General features: G+C 36.1%; 1 protein-coding gene across 3 annotated transcripts in view; it reads left to right on the top strand.

The window, feature by feature from the left end:
• The window catches only part of ZFR (zinc finger RNA binding protein), an 83263-nt gene that overhangs the window by 20809 nt on the left and 35253 nt on the right, over positions 1-27201 (top strand). For all 3 annotated transcript variants that reach the window (XM_042952539.1, XM_042952525.1, XM_042952532.1), the window contains 11 exons: positions 1201-1345; positions 3311-3529; positions 10962-11209; positions 13958-14149; positions 14664-14955; positions 16807-17000; positions 18401-18520; positions 19573-19718; positions 24615-24777; positions 26100-26305; positions 27038-27188. In XM_042952539.1, the coding sequence (XP_042808473.1) occupies positions 1201-1345; positions 3311-3529; positions 10962-11209; positions 13958-14149; positions 14664-14955; positions 16807-17000; positions 18401-18520; positions 19573-19718; positions 24615-24777; positions 26100-26305; positions 27038-27188 (2076 nt within the window). The remainder of the gene's footprint in view (positions 1-1200; positions 1346-3310; positions 3530-10961; positions 11210-13957; positions 14150-14663; positions 14956-16806; positions 17001-18400; positions 18521-19572; positions 19719-24614; positions 24778-26099; positions 26306-27037; positions 27189-27201) is intronic.

Raw genomic sequence — 27201 nt, forward strand, 5'->3', positions numbered from 1 at the left:
ATTTAACAAGGACAGAAAACTGTTGCCTGTACATTCTTCCACTCAAGGTATTCTTTCTTGTTATGTAACAAATTGATGACTGCTCTTATTCATTTAGTTGCTTTTGGTTCAGTCTTTTGGGGACCCAAAGATCTAATTCCCTTTTATAGTAGTACTATGTTTGTTATGACACTAAATTACTACTTACTAAATTTGGTCCTCATGTTTTAGTAACCCATTTTCTGTTTGTTTGCTTTTAGGATCTGTATTTATTTATTTATTAATTGATTGATTGATTTAAATGTTTGTTTTGAGGGAGGGGGTGGGGGAGGGACAGAGAGAGAGAATCCCAAGCAGGGTCAGCACAGAGACTTACACAGGGCTCAGACTCATGCAAGATCATGTCCTGAGCCAAAATTGAGTTGAATGCTTAACTGACTAAGCCACCCCAGCTCCCCTAGGATCTGTTTTTAAACTCAGATCCTTCTGGACTTTGCCTAGTTTTCCTATATTCCTTCTAAAGTATATAAATTTATTTTGTTCAGTAATGAATTGACATGTGAATCATAACATTAGTATTTTCTGTTACTATTGGGCAAGTTACTAAACTCAGAAATCCTTTTGCCATGTGTGATTGTTTTTATTATGTCCAGAGACACAATATAATAAATCCATTGTTTTTAATAGGGTGTATGCAACCCATCATTTTCTGGGCCTTGCCTATTTTTTCAGCCTTTCCACCTGCATATCCCCCCTCCTCACTTTATGCAGTGCCAGAGTTCACCCAGCTCACCTTGATCTTCACTGCTTTGGAGACTTATATACAGTGTTCTTTCTTCCTGGAACCTGAGTTCCCCTTTCCTCTCCACCCAGAAGCTGCTACTCATCATGTTGTTAATAGTGATAAAGAATGAAAAGAAAGCCAGAGCAGTCAAAGCTTAGAACACACAGGAGGTCTTTACTATGAGATCCATTTTTAAAGATAGGCATTATTTTTAAATGCTTCAGTGATTTTTTTCTGATGTGAAAGTTAAACATGCTGCTTGAAATGGTTTTGACCTTATTTGAAGTCCAAAATGATTGCCCTTTGTTTTGAATTTGATTCTTATACATAGGCCTGTAGTTAGTTGTTTTCCTTTATTACACTTTTATATAGTAGAGTTGGGTTTTTTCCCTGCCACTTCACTTACAGGAAGACTTTCTTTTGTTGCCTTTCTTTAGGACTCGTACTCGTATGTAAGATCCACCGCTCCTGCTGTAGCTTATGATAGTAAGCAGTACTACCAACAGCCAACAGCAACGGCTGCTGCCGTAGCAGCTGCTGCCCAGCCTCAGCCTTCTGTTGCTGAAACCTACTATCAGACAGGTGGGTTTTATTAGCATACAGTTTCATTGAAAACTACTAAAATAAATTGTTCACTGTGTTTAATGAAGGTACCCTTTTGAGTTCATCTAAGCTCATTGTGTTACATTACTTAAAAAGAAGCAGGTTTTAGCCTTGTTCTCTGTTCTGCTGTTGTAATGCCTTTGAGTACCAAAGAGAGAAGGCCATGGGGACAAATCCTAATCATGCCCTTTTCTTACAGTTCTCTTCCTGCTGTGAAATAAGCTATACAAAAGGAGTTATGGTGATAATTTCTGGCCACATTCTTATCTTCACTAGAGATGCTCAGAACATATTGCTGCCTGCCTTTGTGTAACCAGTGGAGACCCTTTGAGGCCCCCCCCACCTTTTTAAGTTTTTAAATTTATTTTGAGAGAGAGAGTGCAACTGGGGGGAACAGCAGAGAGGGAGGGAGAGAGAGAATCCCAAGCAGCCTCTGTGCTGTCAGTGCAGAGCCCCACACAGGGCTAGATCTCAAGAACTGTGACCTCATGGCCTGAGCTGAAATGGAGAGTCGGACACTTAACTGAGTCACCCAGGCACCCTGAAGATGGATTTTTTTAATAGAGATTGAATTGAAAAGTTTTAAAAACAGCTGAGTTCAGAAAACTAAACAGTTCATTTATTTTAATTGTTTTTGAAGGACTGTGAGAGTGTGGGTAGAACCTTGGATTAGGAAAAAGTAGGACTAGCCTCTAGTACTGACTTTACCACTAATGTGGGTAGTGATTTTTACCTCTTTTCGTCTCTGTTCTATTAGTAAGTGAGGTAGTTGATCCAGATCTCTCTAGGGTACTTCTAGTTCTCAGATTTTTATGAGTCTCTTAAAAGTGGTATACAAATATTTTTATAGTTATGACTGATTTTTCTTATAGTTTGTTCTCTAATGATTTGTGAGTACACTGATCTGTAGTGAACTTCCTAGTTAATTATCAAAGTTAGATTGTATTTAAGAGTCAGAAGAGCCTTGGTTTAGTCTTGGGTCTGATATTGACTATGTGACTTGTAAGTCATTTAGCTCTTGGACATTAATTTCCTTTTGTAAAATGTCCTGATCTGTGTGTTGTGTGGATCAAGTTTCATACTACATGTAGATAACAGTTTTATAAACTGAACTGCTGTTTATTTAAGGTGCCTTTACTAAACTAAGCATAAGGTACTGGCCCTCTGATATTTGGGCCTTTATCAGGAATTAGACTTGTATGCCTTAATGGTTGTTAATAAATGATTAATTATTAATTTAGGGCTTAATAATAAGGTTCCTAAGATTCCTAAAGCATGCGGTTTAAAAAAACCTTAAAACATAAAGTTCCTAAGATTCTTAAAGCAAAATAAATATTTTGAACATGGTCAAAGGCAGCAGAAACCTGAATATTAGCCATTTGAGAACAATTGCACTCAAGCCATTGGACATTTGAAGATTTAAGTCAGTGTTACCTTATGAGTTGAAATTAGACTGAAGTTCACTATGGATGAATTAATAAAAATGTGATTAAGTATATTTGAACAAGTTGACGTAATTAAACAATGAAATTTTTATTGTGAATTGAAATACGTATTTGAGGCTCGCTATTCCTAATATTAAGCATAATGCTCAAATTAGACTGACTAGCCTAAATACACACACACACACACACACACACACACACACACACACACCTTTTCTAAAAACGTTATTTAAGTAGTACTGCTATTCAGTTAGTTGTAAATTTGGACAGAATGCCATTTTGGAAATATATAGAAAGCATCTGAGAATGGGATATTAGATGAATTTATATAGATGTGTTATTTAATTGGTAGTAAGAATTTCAACCCTTGTGCTAAGAAAAAGCTGCTAGCATCAAATTTACAGTTGATGTTTATACTTAGTTTATCAATATCCTTGAAAATTAGAAAAAATATCAAGGTACACCCTTCTAATTTTCTGATGTCTCTTTCCCATTTTAGCCCCCAAAGCAGGTTATAGCCAAGGTGCAACTCAGTATACACAAGCCCAGCAGACTCGACAAGTGACAGCCATAAAACCAGCCACACCAAGTCCAGCTACCACTACTTTCTCCATTTATCCTGTATCTTCCACCGTACAGCCAGTAGCAGCTGCAGCTACTGTGGTGCCATCTTATACCCAGAGTGCTACTTACAGTACCACGGCAGTTACTTATTCTGGTAAGATGGATAAGCTGTGTTTAAATGAGTAAACAAGTTACTAGAAGCTACCTTGTTTTATGGAATGATCTTCCTCCCAGTAGCCAGAATTGAATTAATTGATAGTTGTTGTTATATGTGCATAATGTAACAAATAGACCGTACCCTAGGTTGTATTTTTGTTGGTGGTAGTGTTACTGTTTGTTTCTTTTTTTATTTTTATTTTTTTTAAGCTAGGAGATTTTAACAATGTAAAATGCTCTTTGGGCATTTGAAAGGTAGTCATGAGTCCTGGGCCTAGCATTGCAGTTAGAGAAAATAACACCTAGTATTTTACGTGGTTATTTTTTTTTTTCCTGACTTTTCCAAATGAATTTGAAAACTTAAGGTTGACATTCAGGGACTACCACTGACAAATTGTATTTATTTCAGCTGTGTCAGGGAGCTGTTTCTTTATCTTTATTATCAGGAATAAGTAATCTTGAAAATATTAGGTAGCTTTTGTAAACATCCATAAGATTGTTCTGTAACACATGTCTCTTAGAAGGACAGAGTAGCTTTATTTTCCTTAAATAATCATAAATTTTTTTTATTATCTTATTAAGGAAAGTATGTGTTTCCTTAAGTAATCATTATAGTGAGAGAAATATAATCACTAAAATCTTATTTATGTCCACTGCTTTTCTCATTTCTAGCTGAGGTACTTTGCATTGTTTCAGTGATTAAAATCATATGTTGTGGCAGCTCTTTCTGCCCACAGGTCCTGTCCCCGTGCTTTAATAAAACCACCTTTTTGTATTGGGGGAAAAAAATGACATGTTGCTTTTAGATCTGTAACCTTGCATTACTGTATGGTTTGTTTTGTTCTGCAGTTTATTTCTTAATACCCCCCATCTTGTTCCATGGAGGATTTAAAGCAATATGGGCAATTTTAGTTCTTCTTGATACTTTGTTGTAGCTTGGTGTTAGAAGACTAACTACAGAATTTAAAAAAAAAAATTTTTTTTCAGAGTTTTTTGTTTTTTTGTTTTTTTTTTTTAATCTCTTACCCTATGCAAAATTAAATGCTTATGCTGGGTGCTAGGGATATAATGGTGAGTTAGGCAGACATGGAGTATTTAGGAAAACCTTTTTTTTCTGGCTGGAATACAGGATACACGAGGTAAATCTCAAGATATGAGGCTAGAAATGTCATTGTGAAAAGCCTTGTAGGCTCTGTTATAGTCTTATGGGCCAAAAGGGTGCCAAAGAGGAAATCTTAAGAACAGGAGCAGTAGGAGCAGGTTTTAAGTTAACTGTGGCAACCATGCAGAAATGAATTAGGAGTGAGGAAATGTTATTATTCCTAGGTCTGTGATTCCTAGGATTGCCAAGATACAACTTTTCTGCCTCTCTTTATCTCTGATTAATAAGTTATAACTGCGTATGGAATTATTTCAGTGGAATCTGACTAGACACATTTTAAAGTTTTGTTTTTCTCTTTTTGAGAGAGAAGGTGTGTGTGTGTGGTGGGGGAGGGGCAGTGGGGGGGTGGAGAGAATCTTAAGCAGGCTCCATGCCTAGCACAGAGACCAATGCAGGGCTCACTCTCAAAACTGTGAGATCATGACCTGAGCTGAAATCATGAGTTGGACACTTAATTGACCCAGCCACCCAGGTGCCCCTGGGCACATATTTTTAAAATGTCCACATTAACTTCAGCAAAATCAGGAGTACAATAGTATTCTTTCCTATTGTTGCTTCTCTCTTACATGTTCTCCTCCCTCTCTTTTCTCTCTTCCATTATCTCAGTTGCTTGAAAAAATCTTACACAGGATGAAGTTAATTGTTTTTATTTACTGCTATATTACATGAATAATACATGTAAATACATTTAAAACTAGAAACTATAGATAAAAAAGGAGAAAAAATTAAATCATTGGACATCTACTCCTAGATACTTCCTGCCATTAACATTTTGGTGCATGTCTGTCTTTTCTTCATGGGAATATACATATACAGTATATACCTTTTTTTTATAAAAAGGAATTTGTCTAATGCATATTATTTTGTTAATTGGCTTTTTTCTCATTGTGAATGTTCTTTCATGTCATTAAATTAAAATATATCATCCTTTTGATTTGTTTTTCCCCAACTTTTTATTTTAGAAAATTTTAATTTTGCAGAAAAGTTGAAAAAATAGTACAAGTGTACTATATACCATTTAACTAGATTTATCAATTCATATTTTATCATATTTGCTTTATCAAAACACATTTTCAAATGGTTCAGCAGCATATTTACAAGTTGCAGATGACCTGGTGCTTTGCCTAGAATTTTTCAGCATGTATTTCCTAAGAATAAGGGCATTCTTTTACATAACCAAATGCAAATATCATAAAATGAAATTGAATATGGATATTATCTAATTTCTTTAATTGTCCTCAAGTGTCTTTTATGGCTGGGCTTTCTAGGTGTTTGGTGTGTTTGCACTTTGTTTTATTGCTTTATTTACTTATCTATTTATTTATTTAATGTTTGTTTATTTTGAGAGAATGTGCACAAGCAGGGGAGGGGCAGAGAGAAGGAGACAGAGGATCCCAAGCAGGTTATGTGGTGTTAGCCAGAGCCTGATGCAGGTTTCCAGCTCAAGAACTAGGAGATCATGACTTGAGCCGAAACCAAGAGTCAGGTGCTTAACTGACTGAGCCACCCAGGCTCCCCATTTTTTTTTTTTAAGTTATTCTTTCTTTCTTTTTTTCTTTAATGTTTTAATTAACATTAATGTTTTAATGTTTATTTATTTGGGTGGGGAGGGGGAGGGAGAGAGGGAGACACCGTATCCGAAGCAAGCTCCTGGCTCTGAACTGTCAGCACAGAGTCTGACGCAGGTCTCAAACTCAGAAGTCATGAGATCATGACCTGAACCGAAGTTGGACATTTAACCAACTGAGCCACCCAGGCACCCATGTGCTTCGTTTTAAATTCAGATTCTAATCAAGGAGCATGGATTGTACTTGGTTGTTATACCTTGTTAGTTTCAGTTTTCTTTAATGTAGAATAATCTCCTATTTTTATCTTGTCTCTCATAACCTTGACATTTTTGAAGAGTTCAGGCCAGTTGTCCTATAGAATATCCCACAATCTGGATTTTTCTTTCTTTATGCTTAGATTATGACAGCTTTTTAGTCAATAAAACTACCTAAGTGAACTTTTGTGTCTCATCATATCAAGAGCACATAAGTAATGTTATAAATTCTGTGTTGGTGATGCCAGCCAGGTATAATGACTATCAGATCTCTCCATTTTAAGGATACCTTTTTCACTTTGTAAGTAACCGAGTAATCTATGGGCCTATTACCCAACTACTCTTCACTCTATGGTGTTAGATCCTTTGAAAATCTCTTAACTGAATCAAGGTCAATGATGGTGGATGTAAAATCCTTTTACATTGATTCTTAGCACTCTTCTCTAAGGAAGAGTCCCCTATTCCTTCTTTTTTAGTATTACTGTGGACTCATTCTTTTTTATTCATTGTAGTATAATCCATTATTCTCTTTTTTCTTTTTGAGGCACACATTTTCCCAAATTTGGCCAATGGGATCCATTTCAAACTAGCTCCTGAGCCTTTTGGACTTGGCATCGTTATTCTTTGAGCCCCTATTTCGTTTTTGGCACAGTAAGATATTGCTGATACATACACTTAAAGCATTTCCTGCCCGAGTCTCACAATCAGCTATTTCACAAAGGAGCTGTGATTTCTGATATAGTATTTAGAAATCAAAATCTACGTTTAGAAGTACGTAGTTTTTAAGGGGTGCATGATATTTTGTTGTATGGATGTACTATATAGATTTTAGAGTTTGTGTCTTGGGATGCTTGGTTTCGTATTAGGGAAAAGCTAAGAACGACATTGAGTTAAATAATCCTTGTATGAAAAGATTTGTGTAGTTGTCCGTTGTTTTCCTAAGATAAATTCCTAGAAATTCCTGTTGTGTCGAAGGGTATGCACTTGAAAAAAATGCAATAATACACAGTGTGAAATTGTCATCCAGAAGAGTCATTATTAGGGTGTCTAAGTTCTGTATATGCAGTTTTATATCAGCTACAATTTAGGTTAGCTATTTTTTTGGTGTCATTAAGATGAGTTCTAGAATATTGGTATGTACTAAATGGTGACTTGTAGCATGCTGAGTTTTCTACTGAAGTGGTATGTTTTTGTTTGTGATATCTTACACTTAAAATTTCAGCTTATTTAACTTACTAATTGATAAGCATTTTATTTTATTTATTTATTTTTTTTTAATTTTTTTAAATGTTTTTATTTACTTTTGAGACAGAGAGGGACAGAGCATGAGCAGGGGAGAGGCAGAGAGAGAGGGAGACACAGAATCTGAAGCAGGATCCAGGCTCTGAGCTGTCAGCACAGAGCCCGATGCGGGGCTCGAACTCACAGACTGTGAGATCGTGACCTGAGCTGAAGTCGGAGGCTTAACCGACTGAGCCACCCAGGCACCCCTTGATAAGCATTTTAAATAAGAGTACTTTTTAATTGAAACTGTCTTAGCCCTCAAAAATTGAGCTTTTACTTAAAGATGCAGCCTTATATTTGTTTTTCTACAGTGCTTTTACAAGAAATGTACGATTGTTTGCAAGTGTTCATAGGAGATTAAGTAGTAAGCTATAGTTAAGCTTGCCTTATATTAGTTTTAGACTACATGTGTACAGATGGAGATTATTTTGTAAATAGTAAGCTTAACCTGGTTATTTTTGTGGTTTAGATAACTCAGTGTTTAAAGTATTTCACAATCTCTTAGCCTCAGTTTTCTCATCCGTCAAATAAGGAGATACTTGCCTTAACACACCTGTTTTGAGACTTCACTGTGTCTGGAAAACTGCCTGTCATACTGTGGATTCTCAATTAAAAAAAAAAAAAAGCAAAAAACTGCAAGTCCTGGTCATCCAGCATTGTAGTATGCTGTTGCTGTTACCCTGTTTTTTACTTTATGATACATAATTCATGAGGTTACATTTAAGTGGCATTTTTACAGTTTCTGTATATAACAGCTAGTTATTTAGAAAATATCTATTATAAAGATTCATACAAAAATCATGGTCCTAGCCAGTTTTAATCTAAAGGTAGCTTTAACTAGACAATTTAATGGATTTTAAGAGTGATATTTAAACTATTATTTTGAAGATACTTGGCTGTGAACTTAATTATATTTTTCTATCACATTCCTAAAAAATTCTTTTATTTTTTATTTATTTTTTGAGAGAGAGATAGAGAGCAAGCTGGGGAGGGGTAGAGAGAGGGTGAGATACAGAATCTGAAGTAGGTTCCAGATTCTGAGCTGTTAGTACAGAGCCCGACGTGAGTCTCAAACTCACCAACTGTGAGATCATGACCTGAGCTGATGTCAGACACTTAACCGACTGAGCCACCCAGGTGCCCCTCTTCTATCCCATTTTTAAATAACAAAGGACATTGGTAAAACTGACCAGAAAAGAGTTTATTGATCTATATAGGTTTTCCCTTGGTCATTTACATCAGTTCTCTTTTTTCTTTCTTTTTAAAAAATGTTTGAGGGAGAGAGAGAGAGAGCATGTTAGCTGAGAGAGAGCATGTTTGAGAGAGAGAGAGAGAGAGAGAGAGAGAGAGAGCGACCGACCCAAGTAGGCTCCAAGCTGTCAGCACAAAGCCCGGCGCGGGGCTCGATCTCATGAACTATGAGATCATGACCTGAACCGAAATCAAGAGTCACACACTTAACTGACGAAACTGCCCATGCGCCCCTACATCAGTTGTTTTCTAATTGTTTTTTTTATCTGATCATATTCTTAGTATTGATATACCTACCTACTTCTCCCTACTTTTATTTTTAGATGTTTTCTTCTCTTACTACACTTTCTTTCTTTCTTTTTTTTTTAATGTTCACTTATTTTTGACAGAGACAGAATGTGAGTGGGTTAGGGGCAGAGAGAGAGAGGGAGACACAGAATCCGAAGAAGGCTCCAGGCTCCAAGCTGTCAGCACAGAGCCCGACAGGGGGCTCGAACTCACAAGCTGTGAGATCATGACCTGAGCCGAAGTCAGATGCTCAACTGACTAAAGCCACCCAGGCACCCCTACTACACTTTCTATCTTTAGAAGCATTTATGTAATTTAATAACCTGACAATAAAACTCTAGGAAGCCTTTTCATGCAAGTTATTTGGTCTCTTTTCTAGATATTTCCAGTTTCAGATGCCATGATTCTGATTTCCCATGCATCTTAAAATCCTCACCTTTCTAATTAATGTTTTCTTCCCTGCATGTAGATGCCTTGGAGCTAGTGGGTCAAAAGTCTTATTTTTTTTTTTTTCTTCAATAAAGCAGTCTGCATTTGAGACATCAAAAGTTCAGTTTTCCTCAAGTAGTTCTTCTGTGCCATCCTGGCAACCAGGAATCTTTTTCTTGAGCCTTACATGACTCTTTTTCCACTCATTTCCACTTCAGAGAAAAAAGAAGTCTTACTGTAATGGGGTAAATAGGGAGTCCACCAAATTTCCAGAGATCTTAGTTTAGAAAGGGGGTAAGTTTTCTAGTTTTGAGGTCATTTTATACAGCAGCTTTGTCAAATTTAAAACTTTTATAGATTTTTAGGTCTATAAATCACTGAACATAAACAACGTGTATATGTATTATGTTTATGTCAGTAACAAGCTTCGTGTGCTTATTCATTAGACTTTGAACAATGGACATGGATAGAATCCATACGTTCAACCAGAAAATATAGTGCTTTTGTCTCTTTTGGAGGATGAAAAACAGTGTATTTGGTCCTTAAGTCCAAAATCTTCCGTCTGTTGTCCTGTATATTCATCTAAACTCTGGTTCCATATCACAAACTTCTGCTAGGGTTTATTCACCTTACTTCTCCAAACCAGCTTCTGTCAGCCACTTGGTTTTATCAGTTGCACAGCCCATCAGTCAATCAGTGGGTTTCAAAATCTTGGTGTGTTTTCTGTTCTTTTATTTCTTCTATTCTCTTAGCCATCAAGTATATAAAAATCTTACTTTCATGAGTTTCTTTTTTTCCTATTAGTATCTTAGTTCAGACTCTTCCTCAAATTCAACCCTTCCCAAATTGTATTCAGAGGAATTCTTTTGGGAGAAATATTAACAGATTCCGTGACCATGTAACTTTATCACTCTGTTGTAGCCCACCAACTGAACTATATGTTTTTGAAGGCAAAAACCAAATCTTAAACTTTTTCTATGCCTCTGTAACGCCTGGCATGTGTTGAGTTAAAAACTTGATTGACTTCTATAAAAGGAAGATAAAGATTTTTCCAGGTTTTGTGAGATACATATTTGTAAATATGCACACGTAAACCTACCTATATTGGCGGAATTTATTGAATTTAAATTCATGACATTTAACTTGGCCTTTTGTAATTATTTAACATAATCTTTGTTTGATTTTATTTGTAAGGTACGTCTTATTCAGGTTATGAAGCAGCAGTGTATTCAGCTGCATCCTCCTACTACCAACAGCAGCAGCAGCAACAGAAGCAGGCGGCGGCCGCAGCAGCAGCTGCTGCTGCAACAGCTGCCTGGACAGGGACCACCTTTACTAAAAAAGCACCATTCCAAAATAAACAACTGAAACCAAAACAGCCTCCCAAACCACCCCAGATTCACTATTGTGATGTTTGTAAGATCAGCTGTGCTGGACCACAGGTACTTAACGTTGTATGTTTTACCATGAGTCTTCAATGGGTATTTTTGATAGTTAAGTATGGTTGATATTCTAACTCTTATGCTTACAGAGAAGGTTTACATTTTCTTTCCTGTTAGCTTTTAGCTAACACATACGTATTTTCCTAAACAGTCATTTTCAAGGAAGTATTTGTACTGACACATAAGAATTCTAGTAAGAAGAAATTTTAAAAATGATTATGAATGTTAATGAAAAATGGGCAAATTGTACTTTTTTCCGTAAAGATACTTTGCTCTTTAAAGTAAAACTTAAATTTAACTTAGAAGCCTTACACTCAGATTAATTGGGGTTGGGGGTAAGATTGAATTTTTATTTCTCTTTTAGCATCCACAGCTTGCTTAACACAGTTGGCTCTTGATTTCCTTAGCTTTTCTTTGAGGTCCATTTTGAGTGTATGGATAGAATTTTACACCTGAAAAAGGATGACCATAGAGAGAATTCAGCTTTACATACTTGCATTAAAGATGAGAGGACTTTGTCAAGTGTGCTACTTTTTTGGAGCATATAAATAGCAGAAGAAAATTGTCTTTCTGAATTTTAAAAATTCTTAAAATAAATTTTTTTCTAATCTGTAGTTTGCAGGGTAACATTTCTAATAAGACTGATTTTTGTATATGCTTTGTAGAATATTACTATTGCTATATAATATCTTCCATGAGGGAATAGGAACTTTGGAAACAAGAAAGATGTGGGGAAGTGTCTTTTTCAGAAATATCAACTAAAGAAGCATAAAGTAAAGCATAAAGTAAAGTATAGTAAAGCATAAAGTAAAATCTTTATGCCCCCCCCAACCCCCATTTTGTTTTTTTCCTGATTGCTGCAGTTTAAAATGTGTGATTTAGGCATGAGTGTTTATAAAATCTAGTATGTTCAACTCTTATCCCAACATAACTTGTTAATATTTAAGAGTGTGTTTTTATATAAAATTTTGATAAGCAGTTTGGCAGATAAAAGGCTTATTGGAAAGGAACAAACTTTGACTCTGTAGTAGTTTCTTTCAGTTACATTGTTTTCCACTCCTGCCCCACCTGTGTACATTCTTGTTAATACTAGATAAGTTCTACTTTTAAATACCTATTTTTTAAGATTATTTTAAATTGTCAGTATTTCCTGTGTTACACCAAATTAGGAAATAATTGTGGAATATTTAATATATGTGACTAGTTATGTAAAACCTTTTTTCTCTCTATTTTGAGTGTGATAGGAAACAGTTTCATTGTGATTACATGGCTAGGGGAGAGGGAACAGGTGGGAATGTTGGTGTTGGCCCAGGATTAAACATGGAAGGAGGATATCCTACTCCACGATGGCTGTTTAGAGGAGATGATGCTATGAGTGGCCTAAGAGATGTTTTGAATATGTGATGTACATATAAAAGGATAGAACATAGCTGTAGGATGACAGGTGAAAAGCAGCATTTTAATGAGTATATATAAGGCTGACCATTGTCTAGATTGTTCTGAAAGAACAGGCCAAGCAGGTCAGAGGGCAGTGCCTTAAGGGGCTGATGAGCCTTAGGGAAAAATATCACTGATATTGTAAGTTAGAGTCTAGGTGTAGACATAAGGAGGGAGAATAAGTGGGTTCAGATTTAAGGGGCCATGGTTCCCAGTCCTGGCTCCACCATTGTGTGGCTTTGGGCAAGTTGAAGGCCTTTACTTCTTTGGGCTTTTGTTTCCTCACTTCTGTGATAAGGACGTGCCCTAAATAATTGAGCCTCAGAGTGCTTCATGGAGCCAGTTCAGGCCACTGCAGATAACGAGAAGAATCATTTGGCTGGGTCTTAGGTCTCCCTCTTCTGTTTCAAAAACAGAACAACTTTCTCTACTTCTGTATAAGATTTCACTTGGAGAAAGGATTCTCTTTTTTAAAAACTAGAAAATCACTGTTTTAGGTTATCTTTAAAGTCCCATCCACCTCTGTGATTCTATGATGAAAATACAATTTTTTGCTACTTATACATCTGTCTTAAAAACAATTTTAAAAATAAAACATGAAAGAGGAACTTTTGGCCCCACTCAAGACAAAGCAAACAGTAGTCCTTAGTAGCCTCTTCACTTCTGCCTTCTTCACAAATCTGCCTTCTTTGATCATCTGATTCCAGACAATTTTTTATACACAATTTCACTATTTTGTTGGTTAGAATTACAATAACTTTTTCCTTGCAAATATATACAATTTTGGCTGTTACCTATTTTAAATAGGCTTTTGTTCGGGATGGCATGGATTCTATGTGAAAATGCATTCTAAGTAGAAAAGTCAGTTTTATAAATAGACATACCTGTTTGTAAAGAGTCTTGTTACCGTTCCATAATTTTTTTTTCATGATGTAGATACAGCCCCCCCATCTTAATTCTATAATGAAAATAATTTGTGGAACGATCACTCTGTCCATGATTATACATAAGCAGTAAAAGATGCAGATTCTTAAAACTGAAAGTGATGTACCTTCTATTGATAATGTGGCTAAGTATGAAAGGCCTTTGTAAATCAGTGTTAGATAAATGTATTCTTGGTAAACAAAGTGCAGAGAACCACAGATAAATACAGATAGATAAATAGATACGGAATCCCACATGCTGTAATTGCTTTTACAGTTGTTTAGTACTCATTCTTAAATGAGTATTAGAGATTTGAGAATTGAATATTTTAAATGGTTATAGATAGAAAATTAGCAAAGCAAAATTTATCCTTTTTGTTTGAAACAGACTTATAAAGAACATTTAGAAGGACAGAAACATAAAAAAAAAGAAGCCGCATTGAAAGCCTCACAAAATACCAGCAGCAGCAACAACTCTACTCGTGGGACTCAAAATCAGCTACGTTGTGAGCTCTGCGATGTGTCTTGTACAGGAGCAGATGCATATGCTGCCCACATTCGTGGTGCTAAGCATCAGAAAGTAGGTGTTTTTTCCCCACACACCCTTATGTCTTACTCTCTTTTCTTTTACTTTTTCAATGGAGGGTTTAAGTATAGGTGACTTCAAAACTTAAAAACTGAGTGGATTACATGCCTTGTTTATATGTTAATATATATAAAAGTAATATCAGATACTCATTGCTTAACGAGAGAAAGACTGTAGACCTTTTTTCTTTAAATTGAACTCGATCATTTATTCTGCCAATTGGAAATTTGTTGTATGATTATTTGCCTCCTCTTGTCATACTTAAATCTAGGTTGGTGTGCATGTAGCCAAGTTGATTTCATCTTCCTCTGCCTTGGTTTCCTCACCTAGTGCTAGATGGAATATGTATCGAAATCTGCATCACAGAGATTGTTTTGAAAGTGATGAGTTTTGTGTATAAAAATACGAAAATATAGTTCAGATTTTCATTGTATAAAATCTTTTAGACAAACTCAAAAATCTACACTTTTTGAGTTTCCTGACAAATAAATGTGCTTTTATTTTGTAGGTGGTTAAATTACACACAAAACTTGGTAAACCCATTCCTTCAACAGAACCAAACGTTGTTAGCCAAGCTACTTCTTCAACAGCTGTGTCTGCTTCAAAACCAACTGCCTCTCCCTCAAGCATTGCAGCAAGCAATTGTACTGTGAATACTTCATCAATTGCAACTTCTTCAGTGAAAGGTCTTACAACTACAGGAAACTCGTCTCTTAATAGCACATCCAACACTAAAGTATCAGCAGTGCCTACAAATATGGCTGCCAAGAAAACCTCTACACCCAAAATAAACTTTGTTGGCAAGTACTGAAGATTCTCTGTGTTCCTCCTAACTCTGTCAAAGTGATGTTTCTTCTCCATTCCAGAACTAACCCATCTGCTTTACGCTCTTGTATCCATCTCCTCCTTTCTTCTCTGGGACCTTCTTTAATCACATACCTGTTCTTTTCTCTTGAATTTTTAAGCAATCCTCAATCTTCTAATGGTTTCTTCCTTATAGTCATACAGGTTTCCCTGTGTCTTCTGTAGTCTTAAAAAAATATATATATTGTCTTATTACTATAATCTTCTCAAGCTGCAACCTAATTCTTACTTTCTCTACTTCTATGCTTTTTTTCTAGTCCTTAGTCTGTTTTAGTGTTTCCACTCTATTCTTCTAAAACCACTTTCAGAAGTCACTAAAGACCTAATTGCCAAATCTAGTGGCTAGTTTTCAGTCTCAACTTGTTGACCTGTGTAATATTTGCTCAGTTGACTGCTATATCTTAGAGCGTTAAAGTCTCTCCTATGTCCACCCACCTCTTTCTCAGGTGTCTCTATCGGTTCTCCTGCCTTCAAGTTCATTAAATGGCGGTGCTCCTAAGATTGTGATTCTGGCTCTCCTCTCTAGTCACCCAGTGTTCTCAAGTTGTCTCATTCACTCCATTGTACAGGAACTTTGAAATCTTTTGGGCAAACTCAAAACTCCCACCTTTTAGAGCTATTTGTAGGAATTACCTGGTCATTATCTGTGTGGCTCTCTATGGCCAACCAGTGTCTCATTCTGTCACAAGAATACCATGAAATAATCTGTTCAGTTTGCTGCTTTTTTCACATGGAAAACTTCACTCACGTTATTTCCGCTTGTTTATTGCCTCCTTCAGTTGTGTACATAGTTCTTTTATTTCTGTCACCACAGTATCTCTACAAAAAATGTCAGTTTTTCTTCATAGCTACTGCCTTGTTTTTAGGCCTTCAAAGTCTATTCTTCAGAGCTTTGTCTCTGATTGCGTCCAGTCTCCAATGCTTGTCAAAGTTATTTTGTTAAAATATGTGTCAAGTTGTGTTAGTTTCCTGCTTAAAAATTTTCACTGACCTTCTGGCATATCAGAAAAAGTTATATTCCTTATTTATGTCATCCCACAGTCTTCACAATCTGACCCCTGCCTCATAGGTCATCACCGCTGTCTGTCTAGTAATTGATGCTGATGTCTTCCTTGAGTTTACCATAGTCTTTTAAACTTTGTGTTGTTGTACGTGGTGTTCTATTTAAACATCATTCTCTTCTTTCTACCTGGCCAAGTTCATGCTTGTTACTCTTCTTTCAAAGCCCAGCTCAAGGGACACACCCTTGGTGAAGCCTTTCCTAACTGAATCATGTTAGAGGGGAGTGGCTTTTTTTTTTTAAGCATTCCCATAATGTATTTCTACTTACTATAGCAGTTACCACATTGTATTGTAATTATTTGTATCTTCTCTTAAATTGTTGGCACCTCAAAGGCAGCTACACAGTCTTACTCTTATATCACCAGAACTTAGGGCATTACCCAGTTGGGAGGGAACTGGGGTTACAAACGTGAATTAGGTTTAGACCCTACCTTTTTAGGTACTTGCTGTTCGCTTTTAGGTACTTGATGTTAGTAGAGTCCTGGTGGGGATGGAGAGGATCCTTGGGTGGTGGAGAAGGGCAAAATCCAGACGTGTATTTATTTCATTAATAGGATAAAAAGGCCAAATGGTTTATATGTTCTTCAAAATTCTGATGGATGTCACCAGGAGTTTGACTATCGGTAGAAAAAATAAGAACTTTATCTGAAATTTTTCCTGTATCAGATTATACATTTACACAAAAAGAAAGTTAAAATTACTGTAATTCTTTTATGTTCTTCCAGGTGGGAATAAGTTGCAATCAACAGGAAATAAAACAGAAGACTTAAAAGGAACTGAATGTGTTAAAAGCACTCCTGTCACCTCTGTACAGATTCCAGAAGTAAAGCCGGACACCGTGTCAGAACCAGTCACACCTGCATCTCTTGCTGCTTTGCAGAGCGATGTGCAGCCAGTAGGGCATGACTATGTGGAAGAGGTATTGATTTGAGAATACCGTTCCTGTGAGATTAGATATAGGAGAGAAGTGTGTCACTTTGTTGCAGGCATGCTTTAAGTCTAAAATTAGATTTAGGTTACTGATTAAGGAATATAATATGGTAGGTATTGTTGTTAAAGGTTTTTAAAAAACATGCCCTTGAAGCTTGCCTAAGTGATACCATGATTTTTTTAACTTCTCTCTTTCCCTTCCAACACCATCACTGTGATAGAAGGTAACGTTCCATTTGTTTGGTAGGCATTCTTGTATCCTTCCAAGTGTCCTGCAAATAAGAGTAAAAAAAAAAAATTGTGAGCAGTGAAGATATTGACAGAGAGAGCCAGTATTTCTTTTTGAACAGTCACGTAGTTTCACGTGTAAAATTAAAGGTGCTGATTTAACAGAGCGTGTTTATTTGGTTTCTCAAGCTGGTAAGAAAGCTTCCGGTTTTATAGCTAAACTCAGGAAATTGAGGAAAGAGGGAAAGTCAGAGGGTCTAATAAATATTTGCTGTTAGCAAAAGGCCCAACATAGAGTGGTCACTACTCTTTACTTTCACTGTGTTGTAGAACATATGTAAGTTCTCTGAGCTTCAGTGTCCACATCAGTAAAACTTGGATATTTCCAAAGTTGTGAAGATTAAATAAAGTACCTAGAATAGTGCCTAGCATGTTGTAGGTTTTTGGTAAATATTTGTTCATTTTTTTTTCTCCCATCAAAAAAAATTATGTATTCTGTTGTCTTCTTTGTTCACCAGATAGAAAACTGGAATGTGTAGTTTATAAGTAGATCACAATTTTAAAAGTACAGATCTTAAGAGAGTAAGATTTGGTTATCTAAAGAAATATACATGCCAGGACACCTTAGAGAAATATTATCCAATGACACTTTTTTCCTTTTTTAAATTTACTCATTATTTTCATGAGAGAGAGAAAGTGCAAGTGGGGGAGGAAGGGAGGGAGTCATAATCAGACTCCATGCCCAGTGCAGAGCCCAAGGCAGGGCTTGATCTCACTCACAACTGTGAGCATGACCTGAGCTGAAATCAGAGTTGGACGCTTAACTGACTGAGCCACCCAGGCACCCCTAGCCAATTGCATTTAAATCTAAATGTTTGCACATGGATAAAAGTGCTGAAATTAAAGTTAATATCAAAAGCAAATACATGCTAACACATCTTGCATCTTACAGTTAAGAATTTTAACAATTCATTTCTATAGGTTATCCTTTCAAAAAATTATAGACGTTGTCTCTTATTTTTCCCCTACTTCAAACTCTTAATTGTTTACAACATTTTCTTATCACAGAATCTGTGAAGGTTCGTGAATGAAATCTTCAACTGTAGCATACCTGTTATGATTCTTGGGTTTTTGTTGTTTTTTTTTTCTCCCTGTGTCAAGGTACGAAATGATGAAGGAAAAGTAATCCGATTCCATTGTAAATTATGTGAGTGCAGTTTTAATGATCCCAATGCTAAGGAGATGCACTTAAAAGGGCGAAGACACAGACTTCAATATAAAGTGAGTAAGATTTCAACTTTTTTTTTTTTTTAAACACAGCTTGGAACATTCTATGTGGAAAACAAAGCATCTAAACATAATGCACACAGTTTGTGAACTTCGATTTTAACAGCATGTCATGTCTCAGATTCAGATGTTTGTTTTTACTGATTAGTTTGTTATACTTAGGTAAGAACAGTATAACCATATTTCATCACTTTGAGTGACTTGTAACGTTGCTTGGATCCAGTAATATGTAAATACAGATAATTGCTTCACATAAAGTGTTTTGAAAGAAGTATCAGGTCTTCATTTACCTTCTCTGTCTTGGTAGAATTCTCATTAAGATGAATTTTGAGATGAGAAATTCTGCATTGAAAACTTGTTAAGTGTTAAGTTAAATACAAATCATCTATTTAAAGTTTTGCTTAATATTTTTATTTATTTTTGAGAGAGAGCATAGGTAGGTGAGGGGCAGACAGAGAAGGGATCAGAGGATCCAAAGCGGGCTCCAAGCTGACAGTAGCAAGCATGATGCAGGCTCGAACTCATCAACCGAACTGTGAGATCATGACCTGAGTCAAAGTCAGATGTTCAACTGATTGAGCCACCGAGGCGCCCCCTAAAGTTTTTAATTAGGCTAGACTGATGCACTAGATTCATGTTTTCCCTTCTAAACACAGAGGTGGTGAAAATTAAAATAGTTGTTTTTCTAACCCCAACACTCAAACGTTTAGAATCATCTACTCACAAACAAGTAAGGGAAAATTAAATAGCCATTAGTTCCCTAAAGATTTCTTCAGTTGGTTAGCACTAAGTTATGTACTTTTTATATAAGAAGTATGTCGTAATAAGTTTGGACAAGTAAGAATTTGGGGGTGTGGAAGGGGAAAACGAATGTTTATTAATGTATTCTGAATCTTTAATACAACTTATTTACTGATCTTACTCTTATAATAGGAAATTTGAAACTGAAAGCCTCTATGATGAAAGAATATGTATGATTGTATGATTCAATAATATGTGTAGATTGTTAGAGGGGCTGCTAATTTTTTAAATGTCTTTTTTAACAGAAAAAAGTAAATCCAGATTTACAAGTAGAAGTAAAGCCCAGTATTCGAGCCAGGAAGATTCAAGAAGAGAAAATGAGGAAGCAAATGCAGAAAGAGGAGTATTGGCGAAGACGAGAAGAAGAAGAACGTTGGAGAATGGAAATGAGGTAATATCTTTAACTTCTAGTAACATGATAGTGAGTGGTTCAGCCTTTCTAAAAAACAGCTATTCTGAGTATGTGACTCCCATTCAAAGCAATCCAGATTTGTTTAATGCACTTTTAATTTTCACTTTTCAGGAAGATCCTAGGTCTAGGAAAGAAATGCATTAAAATTAACTTATTGACTATTCTAGTATTTGACCGTGGCCTTGGTATTAGGAATTATGTGGTAAGTGGTACCTTATATATATTAAATATGTGAAGAAATAGTTTAATATTATATATATATATTTATAGATTTCTTTTTTAAAATAAACTCTACACCCAGCATGGAATTTAAACTCACAACCCCATAATCAAGAGTCACATGCTTTACTGATTGAGCCAACCAGGTGCCCCAAAGTAGTTTAATATTATAAGTAATATTATAAGTTTAATTATTATATTTAATATTATAAGTAAATGGCCTCTGTTTAAAACAAAACAACATTTGGTTACATAATAAAAATATCCTGAGTATAAGATTTGGTAGATTCTAGACATAAATAAAGTGTGGGTTTGTTTGTTTCAAAGAAATTTCTATTTAAAAAGCTTTAGAGGCTACAGGGAAGGAGAAAGGAGAAAATTCATCTTCTGGAGATATATAAATGTTTGGTTTTATTAGTATAACTGACATATCTTTAAATAATGCAGTTCAGGGGCGCCTGGCTGGCTCAGTTAGTTAGTAGAGCATGTGACTCTTGATTTTGGGGTCATGAGGTCAAGCCGCACATTGGGTGTAGAGCTTACTCGAAAAAATTAAATAGTACAATTCAGTGTTTTTTAAGTAATGTTCACAGAGTTGTGCAACCATCACCACAATCAATTTTAGGACATTTTTATCACCCCCAAAAGAAACCACAAAACCCATTAGCAGTCACTCCCTATTTTCCCCGGAATTCCAGCCTTTACCCCCAGGCAACCACAATATACTTTGTCTATAGACTTACTCTGGAGATTTCATATAAATGGAATCATACGATATGTGGACTGTTTTTTCTGCCTACTTTTGGTTAGCACAATGTTTTTAAGGTTCATCCATGTTATAGCATGTGTCAGTACTTTGTTCCTTTCATGGCTGAATAATATTCCATTATATGGAGGTGTAACATTTATCAATTGATAGACATTTGTGTTGTTTCTGCTTTGGGGCTATCATGAATACTGTTGCTAGGAGTTTTTGTGTACAAGTTTTAAAATACAATTTCGGAAAACAGGAACAGAACCACAATGTATCACTTTTATAACCTACTTTTTTCATTTATATGTCAACTTTTTAAAAAATGAAGCTATATCTTTATTTTCGGGGCAGCATAGTATTCTCATATAGATGTGTAATTTTCTTTATAACTTTTCTCATGTTGTTAGATATTTACATTGTTTCCATTGTGTCTTTAATCATTACATTGACAATCTTTGAGGTTGTATTATTGCATAAAACATGATTGGTTGCTAATAATAAAATCCCAGAAACAGAAATACTTGTTTGAAGGAGACCTGTACCTTTTGCCTATACTGAGTAGTATAATTCCAGTGGTTTAAGCTATGCCTTTTATTCCTGTGACTTAACTCATTTCATAACTGGAAGCCTGTATCTCCCACTTCCCTATACCCATTTTGCCTATTTCCCCATTCCCTTCCCCTCTGGCAAAAATCAGTTCTCTATATTTATACGTCTGAATTAGCTTTTTGTTTGTTTTTTCATTTGTCTTTATTTAGATTCCACATGAGTGAAATCGTAGGGTATTTTGTCTTTTTCAGTCTGACTTTTCACTTAGTATAATACCTTCTAGATCCATCCATGTTGCAATAGCACTATCTTATCCTTTTTTATGGCTGCATAATATTTTGCATGTGTGTGCCAAACCTCCCTTACCTATTTGTGTATCAGTGGACACGTAGGTTGATTCCATATCTTGGCTGTTAAAAATAATGCTGCAATAAGCATAGGGATGCATTATCTTTTCAAATTAGTGTTTTTATTTTCTTTGGGTAGATACCAAGTAGTGGCATTATTGGATCATAAGGTATTTCTGTTTTAACTTTTTGAGGAACCTGCATACCTTTTCCACAGTGGCTATACCAATTTACATTCCCACCAACAGTATACAGGGATTTCCTTTTCTCTACATCCTTTCTCTACATCCTTGCCAACACTTGTTATTTCACAAATTGAATTAAAAAAATTTTTTTTTAATGTTTGTTAATTTTTGAGAGAGTGAGAGACTGAGCACAAGCGGGGCCGGGGTAGAGGCAGAGAGAGAGGGAAACAGAATCCAAAACAGACTCCTGTCAGCACAGAGCCCGACAGTGGGGCCCGAATTCATGAACCTTGAGATCATGACCTGAGCTGAAGTCGGACTCTTAACCAACTGAGCCACCCAGGCACCCCACAAATTGAATTTTATTTCCTGTTCGAGGACTTGTATTTTTTCTGTGGTAATTACCTATTCACTTTTTATTTTTTTATTTACCTGTTGTTGATTTCTATAGATTACTATATTGTAATAGCCTATTATTAGCATGTGACCTTTAGTTTTTGCTGTTATGTGTTTTTAGTTTTTATTTTAAAAAAGTGTTGTTGTTTTTTTTTAATGTTTATTTTTTGAGAGAGAGAGCGTGAGCATGTGCGAGCAGGGAAGGGGCAGAGAGAGAGGGAGACTCTGAATCCGAAGTAGGCTCCAGGCTCTGAGCTGTCAGCATAGAGCCCGACCGGGGGCTCGAACTCCATGAACTGTGAGATCATGACCTGAGCTTAAGTCAGAGGCTTAACCAACTGAGCCACCCAGGCTTTTAAATATATTTAAATATATCATTCTCATTTTTTAATGAATAATCTGCCTTTGTAATGTATTAGAAATTCTTTGTGGGGCGCCTGGGTGGCTCAGTCGGTTGAGCGGCCGACTTCGGCTCAGGTCATGATCTCATGGTCCGTGAGTTCAAGCCCCGTGTCGGGCTCTGTGCTGACAGCTCGGAGCCTGGAGCCTGTTTCGGATTCTGTGTCTCCCTCTCTCTGACCCTCCCCCATTCATGCTCTGTCTCTCTCTGTCTCAAAAATAAAAATAAACGTTAAAAAAAAAAAAAAAAGAAATTCTTTGTACTTAGATTACGCAGCTTTTCCTCCTTTGCGTATAAATATTTATTAAGCACCTACGATATGCTAGGAAATTGCACATAGTGTGTTAGGCACTGAGTATGGATTGGTAAACAGTGGATAAAAAATCCCTGCCCTTATATAACTTAAATGTTTCTCTTCAGCAATAACAAAAAACTATTCAAAATTGGTATGTACGTGGTTTTCCAGAGCCTTCAGCTTGTTGTGATTCATTTTTCTTCCAAGACCTAAATAATAGAGAAGTATGTTTCTATACTTCTAAGTCAGATGACCTAAAAAGCACAGCTTATTCCCCACCTGAGGAAATTGGTAATTTTTTCAGAGCTACTTGAGAAGCATACTTCTTTCTTAATGTTTTATATTAAATAAATTTATCTACCAAAACCTTATTGCTATCAGAATTTTCTTTTTTTTTTTTTTTTAATGTTTGTTTATTTTTGTGAGAGAGAACTGGGGAGAGGTAGAGAGTAAGAAGAATAGAGGCTGTGCGCTGACAAGCATAGAGTCCAATGTGGGACTCAAACTCACAAAACTGTGAGATCATGACCTGAGCCAGAGTTGGTTGCTTAACCAACTGAGCCACCCAGTTGCCTCTCAAAATTTACTTTAGAGACATGATTTCCCTTGGGAGTTATTGATATCATAGTATGAAGCTAAAAGTGAAGAGAGAACTGGGAGAAAGTGAGATAATAAAAAAGAAGTTAGATTCTGAAGAGGACCATTAAAGCAGAGGTTATACACTAGCTGCCTGCAGTCCCAAGTTCAGCCCATGGGTGTTTTATTTGGTATACATGGTATTTTTAATCTGAACCAACATTAAAGATACTGAAAGCTGTTAATAAAATCTTGATGATTTGGGGATTGCAATCTTTATTCCCTTATAGCAATAATTAATAGAGGCTGGGTGGCAGCTGTTCTGTCTAGCCAGAACATGTGCTTTCTACTTTACCGTAGTCCTCTCCACTGTTAATATATCCCCCAAAATGAGACAGAATGTGAGTTGCCATTTATCACTGTCTTGCACTGTTGTTTTTCCTCATAGTGTACAGATGTCTTTGTCTCTGCCTGTATCATAAATGGGGAGATTAAAAATAGTCTTAGGAGATTCTCTCCAGGGGCGCCTGGGTGGCTCAGTAGGTAAGCATCCGACTTCGGCTGAGGTCATGATCTCACAGTTCTTGAGTTCGAGCCTCGCATTGGTCTCCATGCTGACAGCTCAGAGCCTGGAGGCTGCTTCAGATTCTGTGTTTCCCTCTCTCTCCGTCCCTCTCCCATTCGTGCTCTCTCTCTCTCTCTCTCTCTCTTAAAAATAAATAAATAAATAAACATTAATAAAAGAGATTCTAAGGAGAAAATAGGAGAGAGAAAATTCTTGAATGTGTGCTTCCAGTCTTTCACACATGTTACTGGTCTGGCCATTTGAGGTAGGCATTTAAGTTTACCATCTTCCCCTTAAAGAGGGAGAGATTGGAAGGAACTCTGAGGTTTCTGGTGTTTGCTCCCTCAACTTTGACATCAGGCTATGAAATTTTGTGTTGCTTTTCTCTTTGTTTTCTCACCTCTTCACTTATATTTGCCTCCTTACTTATAGATGAAAGCAAATGAAGGACATTAGATACAGTAGTGGAAAAAAGGCATTAGGTAGGCTGATTTGGGAAGGTTTTTTTTAATTGTGCTTTTTGTCATTATTGATGTAAGTTATTGGGGTGTATTTCTCTCAGGCTTGTAGCATTATTCTGTATTTTCAGACGTTACGAAGAGGACATGTACTGGAGAAGAATGGAGGAAGAACAACACCATTGGGATGATCGCCGCCGAATGCCTGATGGAGGCTATCCTCACGGTCCCCCAGGCCCGTTAGGCCTTCTGGGAGTCCGACCAGGCATGCCTCCTCAGCCACAGGGGCCTGCAGTGAGTATCCACTTTGTCTACATAGGGGGTGAACGTGTAAGATTGGTTCAGTATTACAGGATAACAGTTTGGGGGGCTAATGCTTAGATTTAATAGTCTCATAATCTCAATGTAAGTTTTTCATCTGATACAGAATTTTCCCTCCTTTTTTTTTTTTTTTTTTTTTTTTTTTATAACAGGTTCCCAGCTCATGCTTTATATATAAGGAGTTGATAGAGTTTCCATGAGTCTTTCTTACTTTCAGTATAAGCTACACAGGAGAAGAGCTTGTTTTTTTTCTTTTTCTTTTTTAAGGTTTATTTTGACAGAGAGCGAATGAGCACACCATGCAAGCTAGGGACAGAGAGAGAGAGAGAGAGAGAGAGGGAGGGAGGGAGGGAGGGAGGGAGGGAATCCCAAGTAGGCTCCATAATGTCAGCACAGAGCCCAACACAGGGTTCGATCGTACAAACCATGAGATCATGACCTGAGCCAAAATCAAGAGTCAGACATTAAACAACTGAGCCACCTAGGCACCCTGAACTTGTTTTATCAACTGTTCTTTAACATTAGAGATTTTCTATCCTTTGTTTTTCTCGAGATCAGCAAGAGCAACCAATTTTGAAGGCAGCTACTTGGCCTTCAAAATTATTACCTTCCCATTACCAGTTGTTAAGAATCTTTTTTTTCCTTCTTTGAATCCTGACCATCTAAAACCTACTACTACTTCTGAATTGAGTACAGGATAAGGGGTAGGTAAATGGTTCCACATGAGCATGACACTTGATGTATTAGGGAAACTATAGGAAAGATATGCATCTTGAGAGTTTGTGTTCCATGGAAGCTGTAAAAGAAGAGACACCTGGGTTATGAAGAACATTTCATAGAAGTTTAGATTACAAAAAACAAGAGGATTTTGTTTTGTTCTGTTGTCCGGAGAGCACAGCAAATTCCTCCTCTTTATTTAACCGATTCTCTTTCTCATTTGTCTTTACACAGAACAAGCATTTGTAAGACCTGTTTTATCAAAGCCAAAAAAAAAAAAAAAAAGTGTCACAACCACTGGTCTTTAAAATTGAGTAAAAAATATTTTCATAACCTTAGATCTGGTGTTTAGGCAAAGCATATATACATACAGAGATACATACTCTTGATAGTATAACTTTCCATAGTTTGCATTTTTGTTTTTACTGAAATGGAAAAAGAGAAGATAATTTTAAATAGACACTTGGCATCATTGTCTTTTCTTATTAAAAAGATACTAAAAACATGTAGAGTTGAAAAATAGTTTATTTTTGCCCAGGAAACATCGTTTTTAAATGAAGTAACTTTTTTTTCTCTAGCCTTTACGTCGTCCTGACTCATCTGATGACCGTTATGTAATGACAAAACACGCAACCATTTATCCAACTGAAGAAGAATTACAAGCAGTTCAGAAAATTGTTTCTATCACTGAACGTGCTTTAAAACTTGTTTCAGACAGTTTGTCTGAACATGAGAAGAGTAAGAACAAAGAGGGAGATGATAAAAAAGAGGGAGGTAAAGACAGGTGTGTTTTCAGAGTTATTTACTTTGCATATTTTTGTTTTTCTTTACATGGGCTTCTTACACCTGAAATAAAAAGTTACAAAGACTGAAAAACTCCCTGGTGTGAATGTACATGTCTTATCTTGCTTGGTCAGATATTTAATGTATTCAGCTGCTGTTTGCTAAAATGAGAAATGCACAGTTCCTTAGAATCTCCAACCTTGTGATTTTACTCATTTTATTGAAATTTATATAAAACTATTTTGAGTCTGTTTTCAAAGCAGCCTTGGTAATTGGATTCAGCTGCTCTTCAGTTTTTATGTGTTGCATCTGTCCCATTTTCACTCTTTGTTTGAGCAACTTTTTTCCTTAATGCATTGACCATAAAGCATAAAGAAGCTTAAGCTTTAGGAATATCTTTCATATCAGTTTTGCATATAACCTCTCAATAACCTCTCATTTTCCTTTTACCATTTGGAAATATTTTTATATTAAACATGACTCTAATTTATAAAGTGAGACAGAAATGTTAATGTTCTTTGAAATTGTCCCTGTGAGAACTTAGCTCTTCATTTATTTACCCATATTTCTTATCTAAATGAAGTATACTTCTTAATAATATTGAATCCATCTTTATACTGTAGTTGATGAAACTTTTAATAGTGTAAAAAATATTTGATTTACTATTGTGTAGATATTATGATGGCTCTGGTTGAGAAGAGAAATGTCATAATATAATTTGATTTCACTGCAGAGCTTTAAAAGGAGTTTTGCGAGTGGGAGTATTGGCAAAAGGATTACTTCTCCGAGGAGATAGAAATGTCAACCTTGTTTTGCTGTGCTCTGAGAAACCTTCAAAGACATTATTAAGCCGTATTGCAGAAAACCTACCCAAACAGCTTGCTGTAAGTATTATGG

Source organism: Panthera leo, chromosome A1 (assembly GCF_018350215.1).
Source record: "Panthera leo isolate Ple1 chromosome A1, P.leo_Ple1_pat1.1, whole genome shotgun sequence".
Taxonomy (NCBI): Eukaryota; Metazoa; Chordata; class Mammalia; order Carnivora; family Felidae; genus Panthera; species Panthera leo.